At 39.6% G+C, this 16,941-nt stretch overlaps 2 protein-coding genes and 1 long non-coding RNA gene across 3 annotated transcripts; 1 reads left to right on the top strand and 2 right to left on the bottom strand.

Annotated features, from left to right (window-relative positions):
- Positions 1-1,270: 1,270 nt before the first annotated feature.
- On the top strand, positions 1,271-2,188 carry LOC311297121 (olfactory receptor 51I2-like; the record flags this gene model as incomplete). Its single annotated transcript, XM_084419251.1, has 1 exon — positions 1,271-2,188. The coding sequence occupies one exon, from the start codon at positions 1,271-1,273 to the stop codon at positions 2,186-2,188; it is 918 nt and encodes a 305-aa protein (XP_084275377.1).
- Positions 2,189-7,322: 5,134 nt separating this feature from the next.
- On the bottom strand, positions 7,323-9,156 carry LOC311297128. The gene is made up of 2 exons (XR_014628759.1): positions 9,084-9,156; positions 7,323-8,236 (listed from the first exon to the last, which is right to left on the bottom strand). It is a non-coding gene; the product is annotated as an uncharacterized lncRNA (long non-coding RNA).
- Positions 9,157-9,272: 116 nt separating this feature from the next.
- Positions 9,273-16,457, bottom strand: LOC311297401 (uncharacterized protein; the record flags this gene model as incomplete). Its single annotated transcript, XM_084419646.1, has 6 exons — positions 16,361-16,457; positions 11,225-11,386; positions 10,999-11,095; positions 10,684-10,804; positions 10,295-10,342; positions 9,273-9,319 (listed from the first exon to the last, which is right to left on the bottom strand). The coding sequence occupies exons 1-6, from the start codon at positions 16,384-16,386 to the stop codon at positions 9,273-9,275; spliced, it is 501 nt and encodes a 166-aa protein (XP_084275772.1). The 5' UTR covers positions 16,387-16,457.
- Between the last annotated feature and the right edge of the window lie 484 nt (positions 16,458-16,941).

Here is a 16,941-nt window from a genome sequence, read left to right as displayed (position 1 = left end):
TAAATAAATTGAATTTTTTTAATTTCTTTAGATAAGGCTTTTATCCAAATCAGAGCTACTATAAACAAACAGATATTAATCTTAAATAGACAGTTATATGAAAAGTGATGCAACAAAATGTTCCATAACTGCCGACAAAATGATTAAAGGTTAAGAGGCATTCATTACAACAAATCACAGTACTCATCTGCTAACTAGACAGCTAGCTAGCTAAATAATAAGCTGGCTATTGTTCATAAAGAATAAACACACCAGCAACAAAAAAACAAAAACATAACTCACTTGGTGTTGTGGTGTATTGCTCTGCTGATTAGCCATTTTATGTTAACGTCTCTCTTCCTCTTCTGCTGTCGGTAATGCAGGGAGTCTTGTGATGTCTGAGCATTGCAACCCAAAAGCTTGCTTGTGCACAGCACATTTACAGAGGGCTGCTATCTGAACCTTGGAGAGTACAATGCAGGCTATATACAAAGATCACTTATCTTTGTGAAAAGTTGTGCTTCAAGTCGTGCTTGCAAAGTTGGTTCCGATCAATCGGTTTGATCATCTGCATTTTAAGACCAGACTCGGGGCTCGAACTTATACAGTAAAACTGGTGACATTATTTTTAACTATGTGTTTACAAATGCTTTAGAAGCCTTAGAAGCTGAAGCTCACGATTATGGTATTGGGCGATACATTTCCGACACACGCTTGAGGTGTTTGGACAATCATTTTCTGAATTCCAGTTTCCAATGTGATAAAGTTATTCATTATTTTCTTTGCTGTTACAGAATGTCCTGTTGCATAAGCTAATTTAACTGTCTAGGGAAGTCAAATCAGTAGGGTTTTATGTCCTTTATGCAAAAGAAGACTACAAGCGGAGGCTCCTGAGACACATTAGATATATAAAAAATGAACCTGTCCTGGTGACCCACAGTCATCCTAGCACAATAAATGAGGAAGCATTGGTGGTCGTTTCAAGGTGTATTAAAGAGGTATTTAAATTGTGCAATGTCTTTTTAGGATACTGATTGCATTTTTGTCTGATATTGATTGAAAAAAAAAATATTTAAAAGTTGTTGAAACTTTGCATCTATACTATTAAACTGACAATATATTATACAACTGTGAAGAAGGTAAGGTATCATGAACTAATAAATTGTATCTTACTGAATCTAGAATAAACAAAAACAGAAATTGATAACATATTGCTCATGGTTTTAAAATGTGTATACATCATACGATTTTTGTCTGTTGTCTTAACTCAGGTACCTTTGCTTATCAGAAAATGGAAAATGGAACATATTTTTACTTCATGTTATTTGAAAATCTTGGATACATAAGATATGCTTTCTTCAGTTTGGGATTTATTCTATACTGTGCTATCACACTATTTAATGTCTTTATTATGCTTGTAATATTTCTGGAAAGGACTTTACACCAGCCCATGTACATTCTGATTTCATGTTTGTCTATCAACTCTGTGTTTGGAACAGCTGGCTTTTTCCCAAGAGCACTGACAGACTTGCTGTCTGATACACACTCAATCTCCCGTGAAGCATGCAGCTTACAGTCTTATGTTATTTTCACGTACGCAGCAAATGAGAATACAATATTAATGTTAATGGCATTTGACAGATTTGTTGCAATCAGTAAACCTTTACAGTATCACAACATAATTACACCAAGGTTTCTAACTGTTTTAATAGTTATAAACCTGACTTATCCAATGATTTCTCTTGGTATTAATGCTATTTTGACTTCCAGACTGACATTGTGTGGTAACAACTTGTTTAAGGTGTACTGCCACAACTTTGAAATGGTCAAACTGTCTTGTGCAAACACTGCTGTTAATAATGTGATGGGTTTTTTTATATTGATCACAACTGTAATCATTCCATTAAGTTTTATATTATATTCTTATGTAAAAATTCTTGCCGTTTGTCAAAGAAGCTCATCACAGTTCAAGGGCAAAGCTTATCAAACTTGTATTCCACACATTGTGATCATTTTGAATTTCTCAATTGCCATTATTTCTGAGGTCACTTTGAGTCGGGTTGTGACTTTACAACTTCCTATATGGCTGTCAGTTTTACTTTCACTTGAATTTCTTGTTATACCACCCATCCTGAACCCCCTTGTTTATGCTTTAAACTTGCCTGATATTCGCAAAACAATTATCCGTCTAATAAATGGATCCAGGTAAATTATTTTTCTAGTATAATAAAGGTTTCACAGAATATTATAGACTATAAACCAGCCAAATTGCACACTAAATTTTAAGGAAGTTTGAAATCATTGTCCAATCAAGCAGCCAGTCTTTATTTTTCCTCTCAAAGTTTTGTTCCCCACTTCATATTATATTTTGTTTTAAGATATTAGTTTGTTACTTTATCCAATTGTTGTTGTGCAGGAGTAAGTAACGTCTCTACTTCATGGAAAATATTATTGTTTTGACAGTTTGGATTATTATATAGATACAGTTGTATTTGTTTCATGTTTTTGTCTCTATATGACAAATTAAAGAACCTAAAGAATTTGTTAACACACAATAAACAACAATGTTATGAAGTTAATGAAATGCAAACACTAAAAAATCATTGTCATTTTACAGGAAAATACTGGCTAATGCATTATGTTCACAGTAATTTACATTAGAAATTGAATGTAAATCACCGTAAAAAGAAAACAAAAAACAGTTGTTTACTCTGATTTCACAGTTAATTACATAGCAGACTTGTAGACACTGTAATTTCACAGTGCATAACTGTTATCAGCTGTCATTTACTGAATGTTTTTTTTGTGTGTGTGTGTGTGTGTGTATCAACCATAATATTAATATAACGACTAGCCAGGAAATAACATTACATTAAATACAGTGATTTCAGAATAGATGCTTAAAATGAGATTAAACAATACACTGCAAAAAGAGATGTGTTAAAATGTGTAGAATTTTAACACATGTGGTGAGTGTGTTCAGGGACTACACATGTTGTGTGAAATTTTACACAATAGATGTGTGAGCTATTTTAACACAGAAATTGTGTCAGGTAATTTTACACAGAAAATGTGTTATGTCAACACATGTTTTACACAATAGATGTGTGAGCTATTTTAACACAGAAATTGTGTAGATAACTTTACACACAAATGTGTGATATCAATACTTTTTACACATAAAGCGTGTGAGACAATTTTACACTTAAATATGTAATTTCAAAAAATTAAGTGCTGATTGTAGCTGAAAATGACCAGAAACGACCAAAAATGTGTTAACATTACCAAGCATATGTACGGTAATCATAAAAAAATAAAGTCAAATGTCAAAATATATTTGCCATTTAATGAGTGCAAAGTACAACAAAAGCTACTGCACTAACTGTAGCAGGATATACAGTGATAAGAGTAATATCAGAACCATGAATACATATTAAAAGATACAATCACACAAATGGATGACATAACAAGAACAGTCATATCATAAAACACAGATGCATGAATACATGTCTTAAGAAACATTTGTTTAAAGTATAGTTAATCTGTATGAAAACCATACTTGCATATAACAATCAATCACACAGTTATGACTAATGGATGACATGTAAAAACATACAGTGAGGAAAATAAGTATTTGAACACCCTGCTATTTTGCAAGTTCTCCCACTTAGAAATCATGGAGGGGTCTGAAATTGTCATCGTAGGTGCATGTCCACTGTGAGAGACATAATCTAAAAAAAAAAAATCCAGAAATCACAATGTATGATTTTTTAACTATTTATTTGTATGATACAGCTGCAAATAAGTATTTGAACACCTGAGAAAATCAATGTTAATATTTGGTACAGTAGCCTTTGTTTGCAATTACAGAGGTCAAACGTTTCCTGTAGTTTTTCACCAGGTTTGCACACACTGCAGGAGGGATTTTGGCCCACTCCTCCACACAGATCTTCTCTAGATCAGTCAGGTTTCTGGGCTGTTGCTGAGAAACACGGAGTTTGAGCTCCCTCCAAAGATTCTCTATTGGGTTTAGGTCTGGAGACTGGCTAGGCCACGCCAGAACCTTGATATGCTTCTTACAGAGCCACTCCTTGGTTATCCTGGCTGTGTGCTTCGGGTCATTGTCATGTTGGAAGACCCAGCCTCGACCCATCTTCAATGCTCTAACTGAGGGAAGGAGGTTGTTCCCCAAAATCTCGCAATACATGGCCTCGGTCATCCTCTCCTTAATACAGTGCAGTCGCCCTGTCCCATGTGCAGAAAAACACCCCCAAAGCATGATGCTACCACCCCCATGCTTCACAGTAGGGATGGTGTTCTTGGGATGGTACTCATCATTCTTCTTCCTCCAAACACGTTTAGTGGAATTATGACCAAAAAGTTCTATTTTGGTCTCATCTGACCACATGACTTTCTCCCATGACTCCTCTGGATCATCCAAATGGTCATTGGCAAACTTAAGACGGGCCTTGACATGTTCTGGTTTAAGCAGCGGAACCTTCCGTGCCATGCATGATTTCAAACCATGACGTCTTAGTGTATTACCAACAGTAACCTTGGAAACTGTGGTCCCAGCTCTTTTCAGGTCATTGACCAGCTCCTCCCATGCAGTTCTGGGCTGATTTCTCACCTTTCTTAGGATCACTGAGACCCCACGAGGTGAGATCTTGCATGGAGCCCCAGTCCGAGGGAGATTGACAGTCATGTTTAGCTTCTTCCATTTTCTAATGATTGCTCCAACAGTGGACCTTTTTTCACCAAGCTGCTTGGCAATTTCCCCGTAGCCCTTTCCAGCCTTGTGGAGGTGTACAATTTTGTCTCTAGTGTCGTTGGACAGCTCTTTGGTCTTGGCCATGTTAGTAGTTGGATTCTTACTGATTGTATGGGGTGGACAGGTGTCTTTATGCAGCTAACGACCTCAAACAGGTGCATCTAATTTAGGATAATAAATGGAGTGGAGGTGGACATTTTAAAGGCAGACTAACAGGTCTTTGAGGGTCAGAATTCTAGCTGATAGACAGGTGTTCAAATACTTATTTGCAGCTGTATCATACAAATAAATAGTTAAAAAATCATATATTGTGATTTCTGGATTTTTTTTTTTTTAGATTATGTCTCTCACAGTGGACATGCACCTACAATGACAATTTCAGACCCCTCCATGATTTCCAAGTGGGAGAACTTGCAAAATAGCAGGGTGTTCAAATACTTATTTTCCTCACTGTATAAGTCTTATCAGAAAACACAGATGCATGAATTCACTTAATAAGAAACATGTTTAGATCACTGAGATAATAATAATAATAGTATAACTTTTGTCAATAATAATTAGTCTTGAACTTGACTTGAAATCGTTTAGAGTAAAACTCTAACATTACAGAGCCAGTTCTGTAAGTTTGGCCGAACACACTAACAGCATGGGTGACATAGACAGTGCTGTTCAAAGTATATTCAAAGTCTTTGGCTGATTTCAGATTTTCGAGCACAACATCTGCTTTCTTCAAAGAGCCAATAGTAACAGGATATGAGTTTGTAACAATCATTTTCTCAGAAAAAGGGTCACCTAATGTAATAAGAGGTCCACTGGAGGCAAGTTGAAAGATGAAAACCCAAATGCAGTTTATTATAACTAAAACAAAACATGAAACAAAAACATGGCGTGGCATGAAAACAAAAACCAAAGCATGAACATGAACTATGCACAACAGCAGACTTACAGGAAACAATACTTGACCAAGACACATGGCAAACATGAGGGCTTAAATACACAGACTAATGACAAGACAAGGGACACCTGTGAACAATGATCAGACAATTAACCAATGACAAGACATGGCAGGATCACATGACAAACCGGGAATCACATGACAGACATGGAAACAAGGCATGAACAAACCCAAAACGTGACACCTAACTTGAAGCTATACATTTGCTGAACCTGATGTTTATAACTCAGTGTTTTAGAAGCATTTTTAAAGTTTCCAACTATATTAGCATGTCTTTTTAATGGTTTATGCTTCGCTTCGAATCTCATACACCACAAATGAGATATAGGTCCGAACATAACCATCATTCGCGGATAGTGTGTCATAAAATGATGTTTGGGTATCAAGTTTCGGTCATAGAGCTTCTTGAATAGTGTGTGATGCTCAATAATGAGCTGTTTAAGAAAAACAGCAAGTCCATATGTAACAACAGGTGCAAATACAATGCTACATATCTCTCTTAACAAAATGAATAAGTGCCAATGTTCACTTCCTACACTAACAAGATCACCAACCAAAAAGGGTAATACCTGTAAAAGGCACCACATTTGCGATGCCGTCTGTTTTATTGCATTTGTCAGAGGTTCTTAGATTGAGTATAACACTGGGCTCATTTTTTACATTCCCATACCCATAGTCAAAACTGGAAATTCTATGATTCAACAGATCTAAAGAAAATAGCCTTTCTTCATAAATGAAGTGGCGTAACATTAATCTGATTTCCAAAGACGCTACACCCTCAAGGATATCATGCATAATGTCAACGCATGTGTTCTCAGTGACATGGAAATAGTGCAGCTTGTTTAAACATGAGTCCTCTTTAACTCCAGTTGCAGATGGATCATTACGTAGGACATGCTGCTCATAGTTTTCTCTGGTGCGCTTTTCTACTTTATCTTCGTCGAAAACAGTCTGCGCAGTCGTTTTGTCAATCAGGCAGAAGTAACAAAACTTGTAGGCTGAATAGGAACTAAATAGTCTAGTACTAAATGGATAGCTAAATTGTCAGCAGTCAAAACACAGATTGTTCCATAAAGTTGATGTCTTTGTCCTTGCATGTCTACTTCTACACCCGACCTTTCAAGTAGTCTAACTTCCTCTAGCAGTGGTTCCAAAATTTTACCAAATCCATATACCTCTCTGTCCATAGAATTAAACAAAAGACATAAGTGAATATTTGAAAGTGAAGAACTATATTGCGGTGGCAGATTTTTTTAAACTAAAATAAACAGCACCCATTTTATGGATTTTAGTTTTGGAGCCTAAAGGGTTAGTTGTTTCCAGGTCATCAAAATACAACTGTATTTAGAGTGATTGAGGACATGTTCCAAACAATGGGTGAGATGTAAAATGAGTCCCATCACAATAATTGTGCATTTTCCCTTCGGTTTGCTTCTTACCCTGAAGGTAAACTTTTTGCATCTGGTCATTACTGAACAGAAATTTAATAGTCTCAATTACTGACACATATTGACACGTGTCTGCTGCCAAAACTTGTTTTAATTGTCCCTGTTTTCTTGCTGTGTCTGTCCTATGACCAATAAAGATTTCCTTCGGCTTCACAAGATCAAATTTCTCTTCAAAGTATTTATTCATTTTGTAAGGTGTGTCTACATCTTTAAACATTAGTTTAGCAGCTTCAAACTCACCCATTAATGACTGGACAGACTCACTGCCAAGTGGTACCTGCAGATTATTCAACAATGTAGTTGTTGACTGTTTAAGATTATCAACAGTCCTCTCTAGCACCTCTTGCATACAAGAGATAGTTTTTGCTACATCCATTAAAGTTGTATTTGATGAACGGTATATCTTTGCCACAAAAGAGGCAACAGTTTCACTAGGAATGGCAGTTTGAACTGGAACATAGTCTGATGTTTCCACAGTACTAGATGTCCCAGTCTCATATGCATCTGATAAACTGTGGTCATTAGGTTGAAATGTCACATTGTCCATGAATGTTGTTGTGGACTGGTGGTCTCTATGAAGATGTTTGGCGAATGAATTGAACTTATGATACGTTCTTGGGCAACCATCTTGGCTGCAGATAATGGTCATGTCCTGTCCATCTGATAAGGCATGAATTTCACGGAGATGCCAAATGACTCTCCTTACTTCTGTAGATATCAATTGTCTGCACTTTGGACATGTATACATTGTGTTGTTATTTAATGCGCAACCTGAAGCTTTGAAAGGATTTCAAGTACCTTGGCTTTCTTGGTTGAGATGGTCACATCATAGATGTATTCAAAGAAGGTGAAGACAGAGCTCAGCTGTGGTGGATATGTCAAGTTGCGCACCCAGTAAAGCTTGAATAGCTTGTCAACTGCACACGTCAGGCCATCATTTACAGGAATGGTCACCTGGTCGTTCCTTGCAGTGATGATGTATTGCTGTGTTGGGCTTTTCAGACTGCCGATGCAGATCAGCTGTGGCTGGGTCCTTGATGCCATCTCGGAGTTGTCGCAGAGGGATGCAATACTGGTTCCAGGCTTAGAGAAGATGTGAGGAAATAACAGGAGGATGCAAGATGCAAGTAAAACTCAGTTTATTATAAGTGGTCAGATGTTATGACACAGATCGGGGACAAACACTCAGGTGGCAGTTGAAGCAGGGACGAGATGGCGATCCAGTGGTGGTGCGGTGATCAGCGTGCTCGAAGTGAAACTCAGGAACCGTGGAACAACCAGGCGACACGAAGGAACTGACGAAATCCAGACGAAGAACGTACCAGACGAGGCACAAGAACAGGACACTCACCGAGGAACAACCACACCCACACAATTACACTCACGCAGACACATCAGTGAGAGACAGCCGATTCATGAACCGTGACAGAAGATGAAAAAGATGCAATTTAAGAGTTGAAAAAGCAGCATAAAGAAGTCTAAATGTGCATGCTATACTGTATTAGGTAACATTTTGGAGTAATTATTCTTCTGTAAGTTACCACTTGTAAGACAAGATAACTCTTTAAATGTGTACGTAGAAAATATTAAATTCAATAGTCATAAAAACAGTGTTATACATTTTAGACTATTTACAGTTTATGAATTGTAATAAAATCATAAAAAATATTGTAACTGTTTTTTTTTTTTTTTTACTAAATTATTTAATAATTACCTAGTTACGGTGGCCGTCGGATGCAAACGACCTGCAATTTATGACAACGCATGAATTTGCAGCGCAATTTCTAAATGCTGTGCATATGTTGTCAAATTGATGAAGATGTTTTCTTAAGTTGCGTGTGTTTTGTCTATCTGCATGTGTTGTCAAAAATTGCAGGGCCACCATACCTAGTCCTTCGTTGGCTCTTTCAGACATCATTACGAAACATACTGGTACAAAATCAATCAGGAATGTTATTGCTGACTTCACACTGCAGCGACTTCCGGGCATTGGTGGCAGAAGAACCAGCATAGTATAGCACTTTTCATCTGAAAATTAAATGAAAACAGATTAAAGCTACAACAAATATTTCCAAGTAGGATTAAAAGGATTAGATCTTTTTTTTTTTTACACTGGGGTTCAAAAACTGAGTTGAACCGGGTTGAACTGGGGCTGTATGAGGTTGCCTGGCCACACCCACCTAGATCTCCTTTCAGGGAGAAACTATTCTGGAACACCATCATTCACTAAGTTTCCATCAGACCCCAGACAGGCTCTGGTAGTACAGTAGCAATGCATCAGAAATTGCAGTCGGAAGAATGTGTACATTTATGTACAGCAATTGTAGGTCTACATACTGACCGTCGATGCTGTATATTGTCAGTTTGTAAAATGTAGGTAAAGTAGGAAGTAACGTTCGGAATCCCTGATCAATGTGATTGGTTAGGCTGAACCAATAATTTCAAAGTTAACCTAAAGTATACCCCCATCATGATGTTACCGTTGGACATGTTTCCCCAATCATGAGTCCCCAGACTATATTTACAAAGTAAATGAGTCTGGTTTTAACCAGGCTATGTATGAGGTGCTTATCCATAATCAGTGTATTACCAACATGGATTACACTGAGAAAAGACTAATTCATATTATTGGTAAGTAGGAAATAAAGCAAGGGTTCCTACATTCTGAATTTAACCTTTGAGACATTGCATGCCATATCATTACACACATACACACACACCACCACATACACACATACCATCTGTCTGGTCTTCCATCCCCTCCGTAAGTGAAGCAACACCACCTTTTTCCAAAGCAGCCACTGCTCTCAGCTTTGGAATGATGCTCGCTTCCCATTTTCTGATGAACTGGTCTGTCTTTCCATTTGTTATTTTGCCAAACTCGATATCGATCTTACATTAAAAAAAAAGACTTCTTCAGAATATATTCTAAGTCAACAGTGTTACTAAGAGTATCAGATCTTTTACAATGAGAAACCTACCAAACTTGGCATATCCAAGAAGCGTGGGTTTCAGTCAATGTAGGAGTTGCCTTTGATATCCATGATCTGCGCCTGGTGTATGTATTCTCCATTGCTGATTTGATTGAAGGAATGTTCTCTGCAGAGGGCCTGAGTCGTTTCATCAGGGTGATCCACTCACCGGTCCCACTGCTCTCCCCCTGGTCCTGCTCCGATCTTGCTCCTGTGTCTAGGGCTGCAACGATTAATCGATTGTTGTTGACCATAACAGTAAATTAATTGCCAACTTCGATTAATTGGTTTGTGTATTTAAAAAAAAAAGGAAAATACATAAAACTTATGATTGTAGCTTCTAAACTTGAATATGTTCATATTTACTTACTCCTCTATGACAATGACCTAAATATTTGGTGTGTGGACAAAACAAGGCATTTAAGGACATAATCTTGGGCTTTGGCAAACAATGATATACATTTTTTTCACCATTTTATTGATCAAACTAGTTAATTAATCGAGAAAATAATGGGGAGATTAATCGACTATGAAAATAATCGTTAGTTGCATCCCTACCTGTGTCACACCCTTTGTTGCGTTTTGTGTAACGCCGCTGACCTGCTTCAAGCTTTCGCCGAATGTTACGCAGCCTCATCTCCAAGAAGCCAGAATGAGACGATGGATCATAAAAATGCTCCTGAAGACATGAGAACAAAATTGAGCACCTACATAAACAGTCTAATGACATAACTGGAAATATAACAAAGTACATTTTTTTATCAAGACACATTATATGCTACTAGACAACTGCCAAGGGATGACAAAAGACACCTGCAAAACATTTACTTCCAGAGTTTAAAACACAAATTTGCCTGTTTGTCTTTTACTTACAAATCCATCTCCATTGCCGTCAATATGAACCCTCAAGGATGGGAAAGTTGTGATTATACCCTTTGCAAGGGCGAGCTTTTCAGCACTTGGTGGGTAACTGTAGGAGGATAGAGAAGAGAAAAATCCACAGATACTTAATTCCAATCAGGCCAGAAATGTTGCCATTTTAGCTTCAGTGTCAAGTTTATATAGGCTAGTATACACAGTGCTGAGTTTATATACTTACAATCCATGCTTCCCCACCAACTGACTTATGCATACTTTGACAAGATGTCTCCTGGACTCAATTGTAAGTGTTCCTGTTATTTTGTGTTCCTCAAGTATCTCTGTTTTTTTTGCTCTGAAGTAAAGACTGCAGGCCTCCCGGTTCATCTGGCACTGGAACATGCTATATTTATGAAAGCAGAGGGAAATGGAGGTGACTTTTACCATAAAAAAAATACTATTATGTTCAGTGTAGAGGCCAGATATTTATGTTTTGTGCCCCTTTAATTCAATTGAATGTAAAGTGTGGTGTCTTGTTATTCAGTGCAATACTTACTGAGACACTAGGGGGAAGTAGTTGTGAATAAGGAGAAATGAAGAGAAAAAGGAAGAAGTAAGAGCACGAGTGTGTATGTGAAAAAGGAAAGTAATAAAAAGAAAATGTACCCGTTCACCTGGATGGCCTGGCTTCATATTGATATCTAGAACTCCACAAATTGGCGACGAGGCAACCCACTATTGCTGCAAAGATGGCATCGTCTGCACCATTTCCTAACTTCTTCTTACTTGCTCCGGGCGACCCCGCGATTCCTTTCAAGACATGGGAGCGAATGTTCCAGAATTACCTACTAGTGATCGACGTTGAAGGACAGGAATGGTCGGAAGCCAGGAAAAGAGCCCTTCTGTTACATTGCCTGGGCACGGAGGGGCAGAGAATATTTTACACATTACCAGAAACGGGCGATACAATGACCGCAGCTATTACTGCTTTGCATGCTCATTTTACACCCAAGTTGAACGTGGTCATGGAGAGACACACATTCCGGAAAAGAATTCAGCAAGCTGGTGAGCCTATAATTCAGTATGTTGCTGCACTGAGAGAACTCTCGTCTACGTGTGAGTTTACAAATGCAGATGATATGATTCGTGACCAGCTGGTTGAAAGCGTCATTAATCCGCGTATCCGAGAGAGGCTGTTGCTGCATGATAAGTTAACGTTAGCGGATGCTGTTACAATTGCACAACAAGTCGAATCTGCTGGAGAGCATGCTAAAGCGTTTACGAGTACACAGAACTTTTCCGTACAGACTGTGAATATGCAAAGAAACGTGCGTGGACGCGGCGCTGGGGAATCTAAAAATAGAATTGCTGGCGCGCGCCCCACTGCTTCATTCACATCGCCTCGAACGGTGACGCCACGCTCCTGCTTTCGCTGCGGATCGGATAAACATCTTGCAAATGCGGTAGAATGTCCAGCAGCCAAGGTAACATGTAAAAATTGCAAAAAAAGAGGACATTTTGCACGTGTCTGTAGAACGACGCAAACTCACACAGTGCATGAAGTTGTAATGCCAGAGTACACGCTACTGCTACTACAAGATAAGGATGTAAGCACTAAACTTCACTGTACCGTTCAAGTCGAAGCCGGTGCGGTTCAGAGGCCGGTTACGCTGACTGTTGATACTGGTGCGTCTGTTTCAGTTCTGCCAAAGAGCATGTATGATGATTACTTTGGGGAAGTACCTTTAAAGCCACCTGCAGCCTGCTTAGTCACTTACTCCCGTACTCCGATTAATGTGATCGGCTGCTTGCATGCAACTGTAGTAAAAGACAGCCGCAAATGTTCAGTGAACTTCTATGTGGTGGATAAAGGAACTGCATTAATGGGCATGGATCTCATAACTGCTCTTAAACTATGCATTAAAGGAGATACAATTCTGTCAGATCATGCTACAGCCTCCACATCTTGCTCTGCAGAACCAGTGCTACAGCTTTCTACTCAAGGGGACTCAGTTGGCTGTGTTGCTGGATTTATGCATAAAGTCAAAGTGGTAGAGTCAGCCGTGCCAGTTCGACAGAAACTCCGACGCCTTCCCTTTTCTGTGAGAAAAGCTGTGACCGCTGAGTTGGACAGACTACTTTCTGCTGGAGTTATAGAGCGAATTGATGCATCCCCATGGGTGTCACCAATTGTTGTTACAATGAAAAAGACTGGTGGCATAAGAATGTGTGTAGATCTCAGGGAACCAAACAAGGCTGTAGTAATAGACAGTTACCCCCTGCCTCACATGGAAGAGTTATTGACTGCTTTAGCGGGATCTAAAATCTTCTCCACAATCGATCTTGAGAGTGCATATCATCAAGTGCCTTTACATCCTGAGAGCCGTGATTTAACAGCGTTCATCACGCATGAAGGACTGTTCCGGTTTTGCAGGGTACCGTACGGTTTGGCTTCAGCACCGTCGGTATTTCAGAAGATGATGGAGTGCATACTCAAAGGTGTACCAAACGTGCAGAACTACCTTGATGACGTTATTTGCTTTGGACGCACAGCAGCGGAGCACGACGCTGCGCTGAACACAGTACTGAGCCGACTAAAGGAGGCTGGGTTACGGTTGAACGAACAAAAGTGTCAAATTAGGCAAAAGAGCCTGCGTTTTCTGGGACACCTGGTTACAGCACAAGGAGTTCAGCCAGATACTGAGCACTTACAGGCAATCGTACAAGCTCCAGCTCCTAAGGATGTGCCAGCCCTACGTTCGTTCCTGGGTATGCTCTCATGGTATAATAAATTTATACCCAATTATGCTACTGTTGTTGAACCCTTACGGGCATGTATTCGCCAGGAGGGACCATTTCAGTGGAGTGAGGAAATGGAGAACTGCTTTGTCACTGTGAAGCAATTGTTGCTTGCAAGTTCAGCATTAGCATTGTACGACCCTAATTTACCGTCCATTATCTCGACAGATGCATCAGATTATGGCCTTGGTGCCGTGTTCACCCAGATTCACCCAGACAACACAGAACGGACAGTTGCTTTTGCCTCCAGATCCTTAACTCAGGCTGAGAGGAAATATGCAACAGTGGAGAAAGAGGCTTTGGCATGCGTGTGGGCGGTAGAAAAGTGGAGGACCTATCTGTGGGGGCATAAGTTTACACTACGAACCGACCACCAGGCTCTAACGACACTTCTTTGTACAAAAGGAGCAGACAGGGCGGGAATGCGCATAGCTAGATGGGCTGCGCGCCTGTTATGCTTTAATTATGACGTGGTCTATCGTGCAGGTTCATTGAACTGTACAGCTGATTGTCTTTCAAGATTGCCCTTGCCATCTACTACAGACATGAACTCGGATGCAGAACCTGAGCTAGTCGCGTTGCTGTCAATGTCTCTTACGTCTGTTAAGAGTTTGACAGTCTGACACTCAGGAGTTTGAGTCTGCTTCTATGGCCTGTTCTGAGCTTTCTGCCCTGCGTGCTCAGATTGAAAAGGGCTGGCCAGCTTCAGCGAAAGCCCTGGATTCCCAGCTACAACCGTACTTCAAAATGAGACATGAACTTTGTGTGACAAACAATCTAGTGTTCCGGGGTTCACGGTTGGTGGTGCCAGTGACATTGCGTAGAACCATGGTCACTTTAGCACACGAGAATCATCAAGGCATAGTAAGGACCAAGCAGCGGTTGCGTGAGCTGTATTGGTTTCCAGGAATAGATGCTATGGTTCAAACGCAGATTGCAGCATGTTCGTTGTGTCAGGAGTCAGACAGGACGGCAAAGACTACTGCTTCTCCATTACAGCCGGTGCCTCTTCCTGACGGTCCATGGTTAAAGTTAGGTTTGGACATAGTAGGACCTTTTGAGACAGCGGTTCATGACTGTAAATATGCCATTACACTGACTGACTATTACTCAAAATGGCCTGAAGTGGCGTTTACGCCTTCCATTACGACAGCTGTCGTCATTGGATTCCTGAATTCGGTTTTCAGTAGGCATGGAAACCCTGAGTGTCTGGTAACAGATAATGGACCACAACTTATTTCTTCAGCCTTTAACGCTTTCCTGGACGAACGAAATATTGCACACACCAAAACATCGGTATACCATCCTGCGGCTAATGGGGCTGTGGAAAGGTTTAACAAGGTTCTTAAGGACTGTGTGCAAATGGCCATTTTGCAAAAACAACCGTGGAAACAAACAGTCTTGGACTTTTTGCAGACGTACCGTTCTACTCCACATGCAATGACTGGTGTTTCACCATTTGAACTGTTTTACGGCAGGAAAATGAGAACCAAACTTACTGTGTTCACATCTCACTCCAGTTACACACGAGACCAGGAAGTTAGACAACGAGTGTCAATTCGTCAAAACAAAATGAAGCAATACTCTGATGCGAAACGAGGGGCTCGGGTGTCTACATTTCAGGTGGGCAATAAAGTGCGCGTACGTAAACCAATGCATGTTCCCAAAGGACATTCAAAGTTCACACAGCCAGTGGAAATAGAGAAACAAGTGGGCCCAAGCACATACAGACTGGCAGATGGAAGACTGTGGCACTCTTCTCACTTGTCTTTGGTTCCAGAGATCTTGAAGCCGACCTCAGATCAGTCGGCCGTTGATGTTTCAGTTGCAAAGGTTCCGAACACTGAACAGAGCACAGGAAAACGTTCGGTTCGACAGCGCAAACCACCTTTTTGGTTGAAAGACTATGAGACTGAATGAGAGCATACAGTGGTTAAATTACTGACTGTATGTAGGTGTAGCGCAGATGGAGATTGAATATAGTCATGTTAAGATTCTGTAATTCTGTTGGAATTATGAAGACGTTAAATTGAGAATTAACTAATGTAATTACAGATGTTTAACAACTGTAAAGGAACTTAGTTGTAATAAGGCAAAAAGTTATGCTTAAGTGTTCATACGGTAATCTAGTAATGTTTTGAGTTAAGTATTACTACGTGAAATTGTTTTACGTAATGGGGGAGATGTGGTGTCTTGTTATTCAGTGCAATACTTACTGAGACACTAGGGGGAAGTAGTTGTGAATAAGGAGAAATGAAGAGAAAAAGGAAGAAGTAAGAGCACGAGTGTGTATGTGAAAAAGGAAAGTAATAAAAAGAAAATGTACCCGTTCACCTGGATGGCCTGGCTTCATATTGATATCTAGAACTCCACATAAAGCAACTAATAATACGTTGAAAGACAAACATGTTGACAGAGGGCCAGCATGGTATGTTACTTATTGCATTGGAGTTGCATTAATTTAAGGTTACTTGGTACATGGAACAATACACAGTGACATGAATTTCAAATCCTACTGCCCAGTCCTAACAGAGCCCTATACACACAACAATGCATTTGCAGTTTCAAAACAAAATACCTGTATTTGACAGGCCTCTCCAGCATTTGTTTGGTGTGGTGCTTCTGCGCTTGTTATGAAGATTTGAAATCTGTCAAAGTTCTTGATTTCTACGTTTGTCAACATCAACAAATTATTTGAAATCACTATTGTGTTTTTGAACTCTGTCAAATGCAAAACCTGGTTGCTCTGACATGGCTGTATTTATGAGATGTTCAGCACTGTTAACAGTGTACATTTTTCTTGAGCACTCTTTTTCATTTTTAAACAGAGTAGCCATAACTTTGACAGGTTCAGATTCAAGAGCAAGGTCCTGGGGGAAAAGAGAAAAGGTGGGAAATGCTATTTACTCTTATGTATAGTGTGCTGTGTATGAATAAATATCAATACACTTATGTCACACGGTTGACATTTTCAATATTTTATGCGTGAAAACGAGGCTTTGGTTGTACAAAGTTCAGAAACTTGCTGTGCTCGCGCGCCACCCGGCGAAAAAGAGAGAAAGAAAAAGACGTTGTCCATAGCTGTCTGGAGGATAACTAGCCAGTTCACCACGTTACCAACAGTGAAATTGACTCCCGCGGGAATACCGAGACCCGCGG

The sequence above is a fragment of the Rutilus rutilus genome, assembly GCF_951802725.1.
Source record: "Rutilus rutilus genome assembly, chromosome: 9".
Taxonomy (NCBI): Eukaryota; Metazoa; Chordata; class Actinopteri; order Cypriniformes; family Leuciscidae; genus Rutilus; species Rutilus rutilus.
The sequence above is the reverse complement of the archived record's forward strand: the minus strand, read 5'-3'. Positions and strand labels throughout refer to the sequence as shown.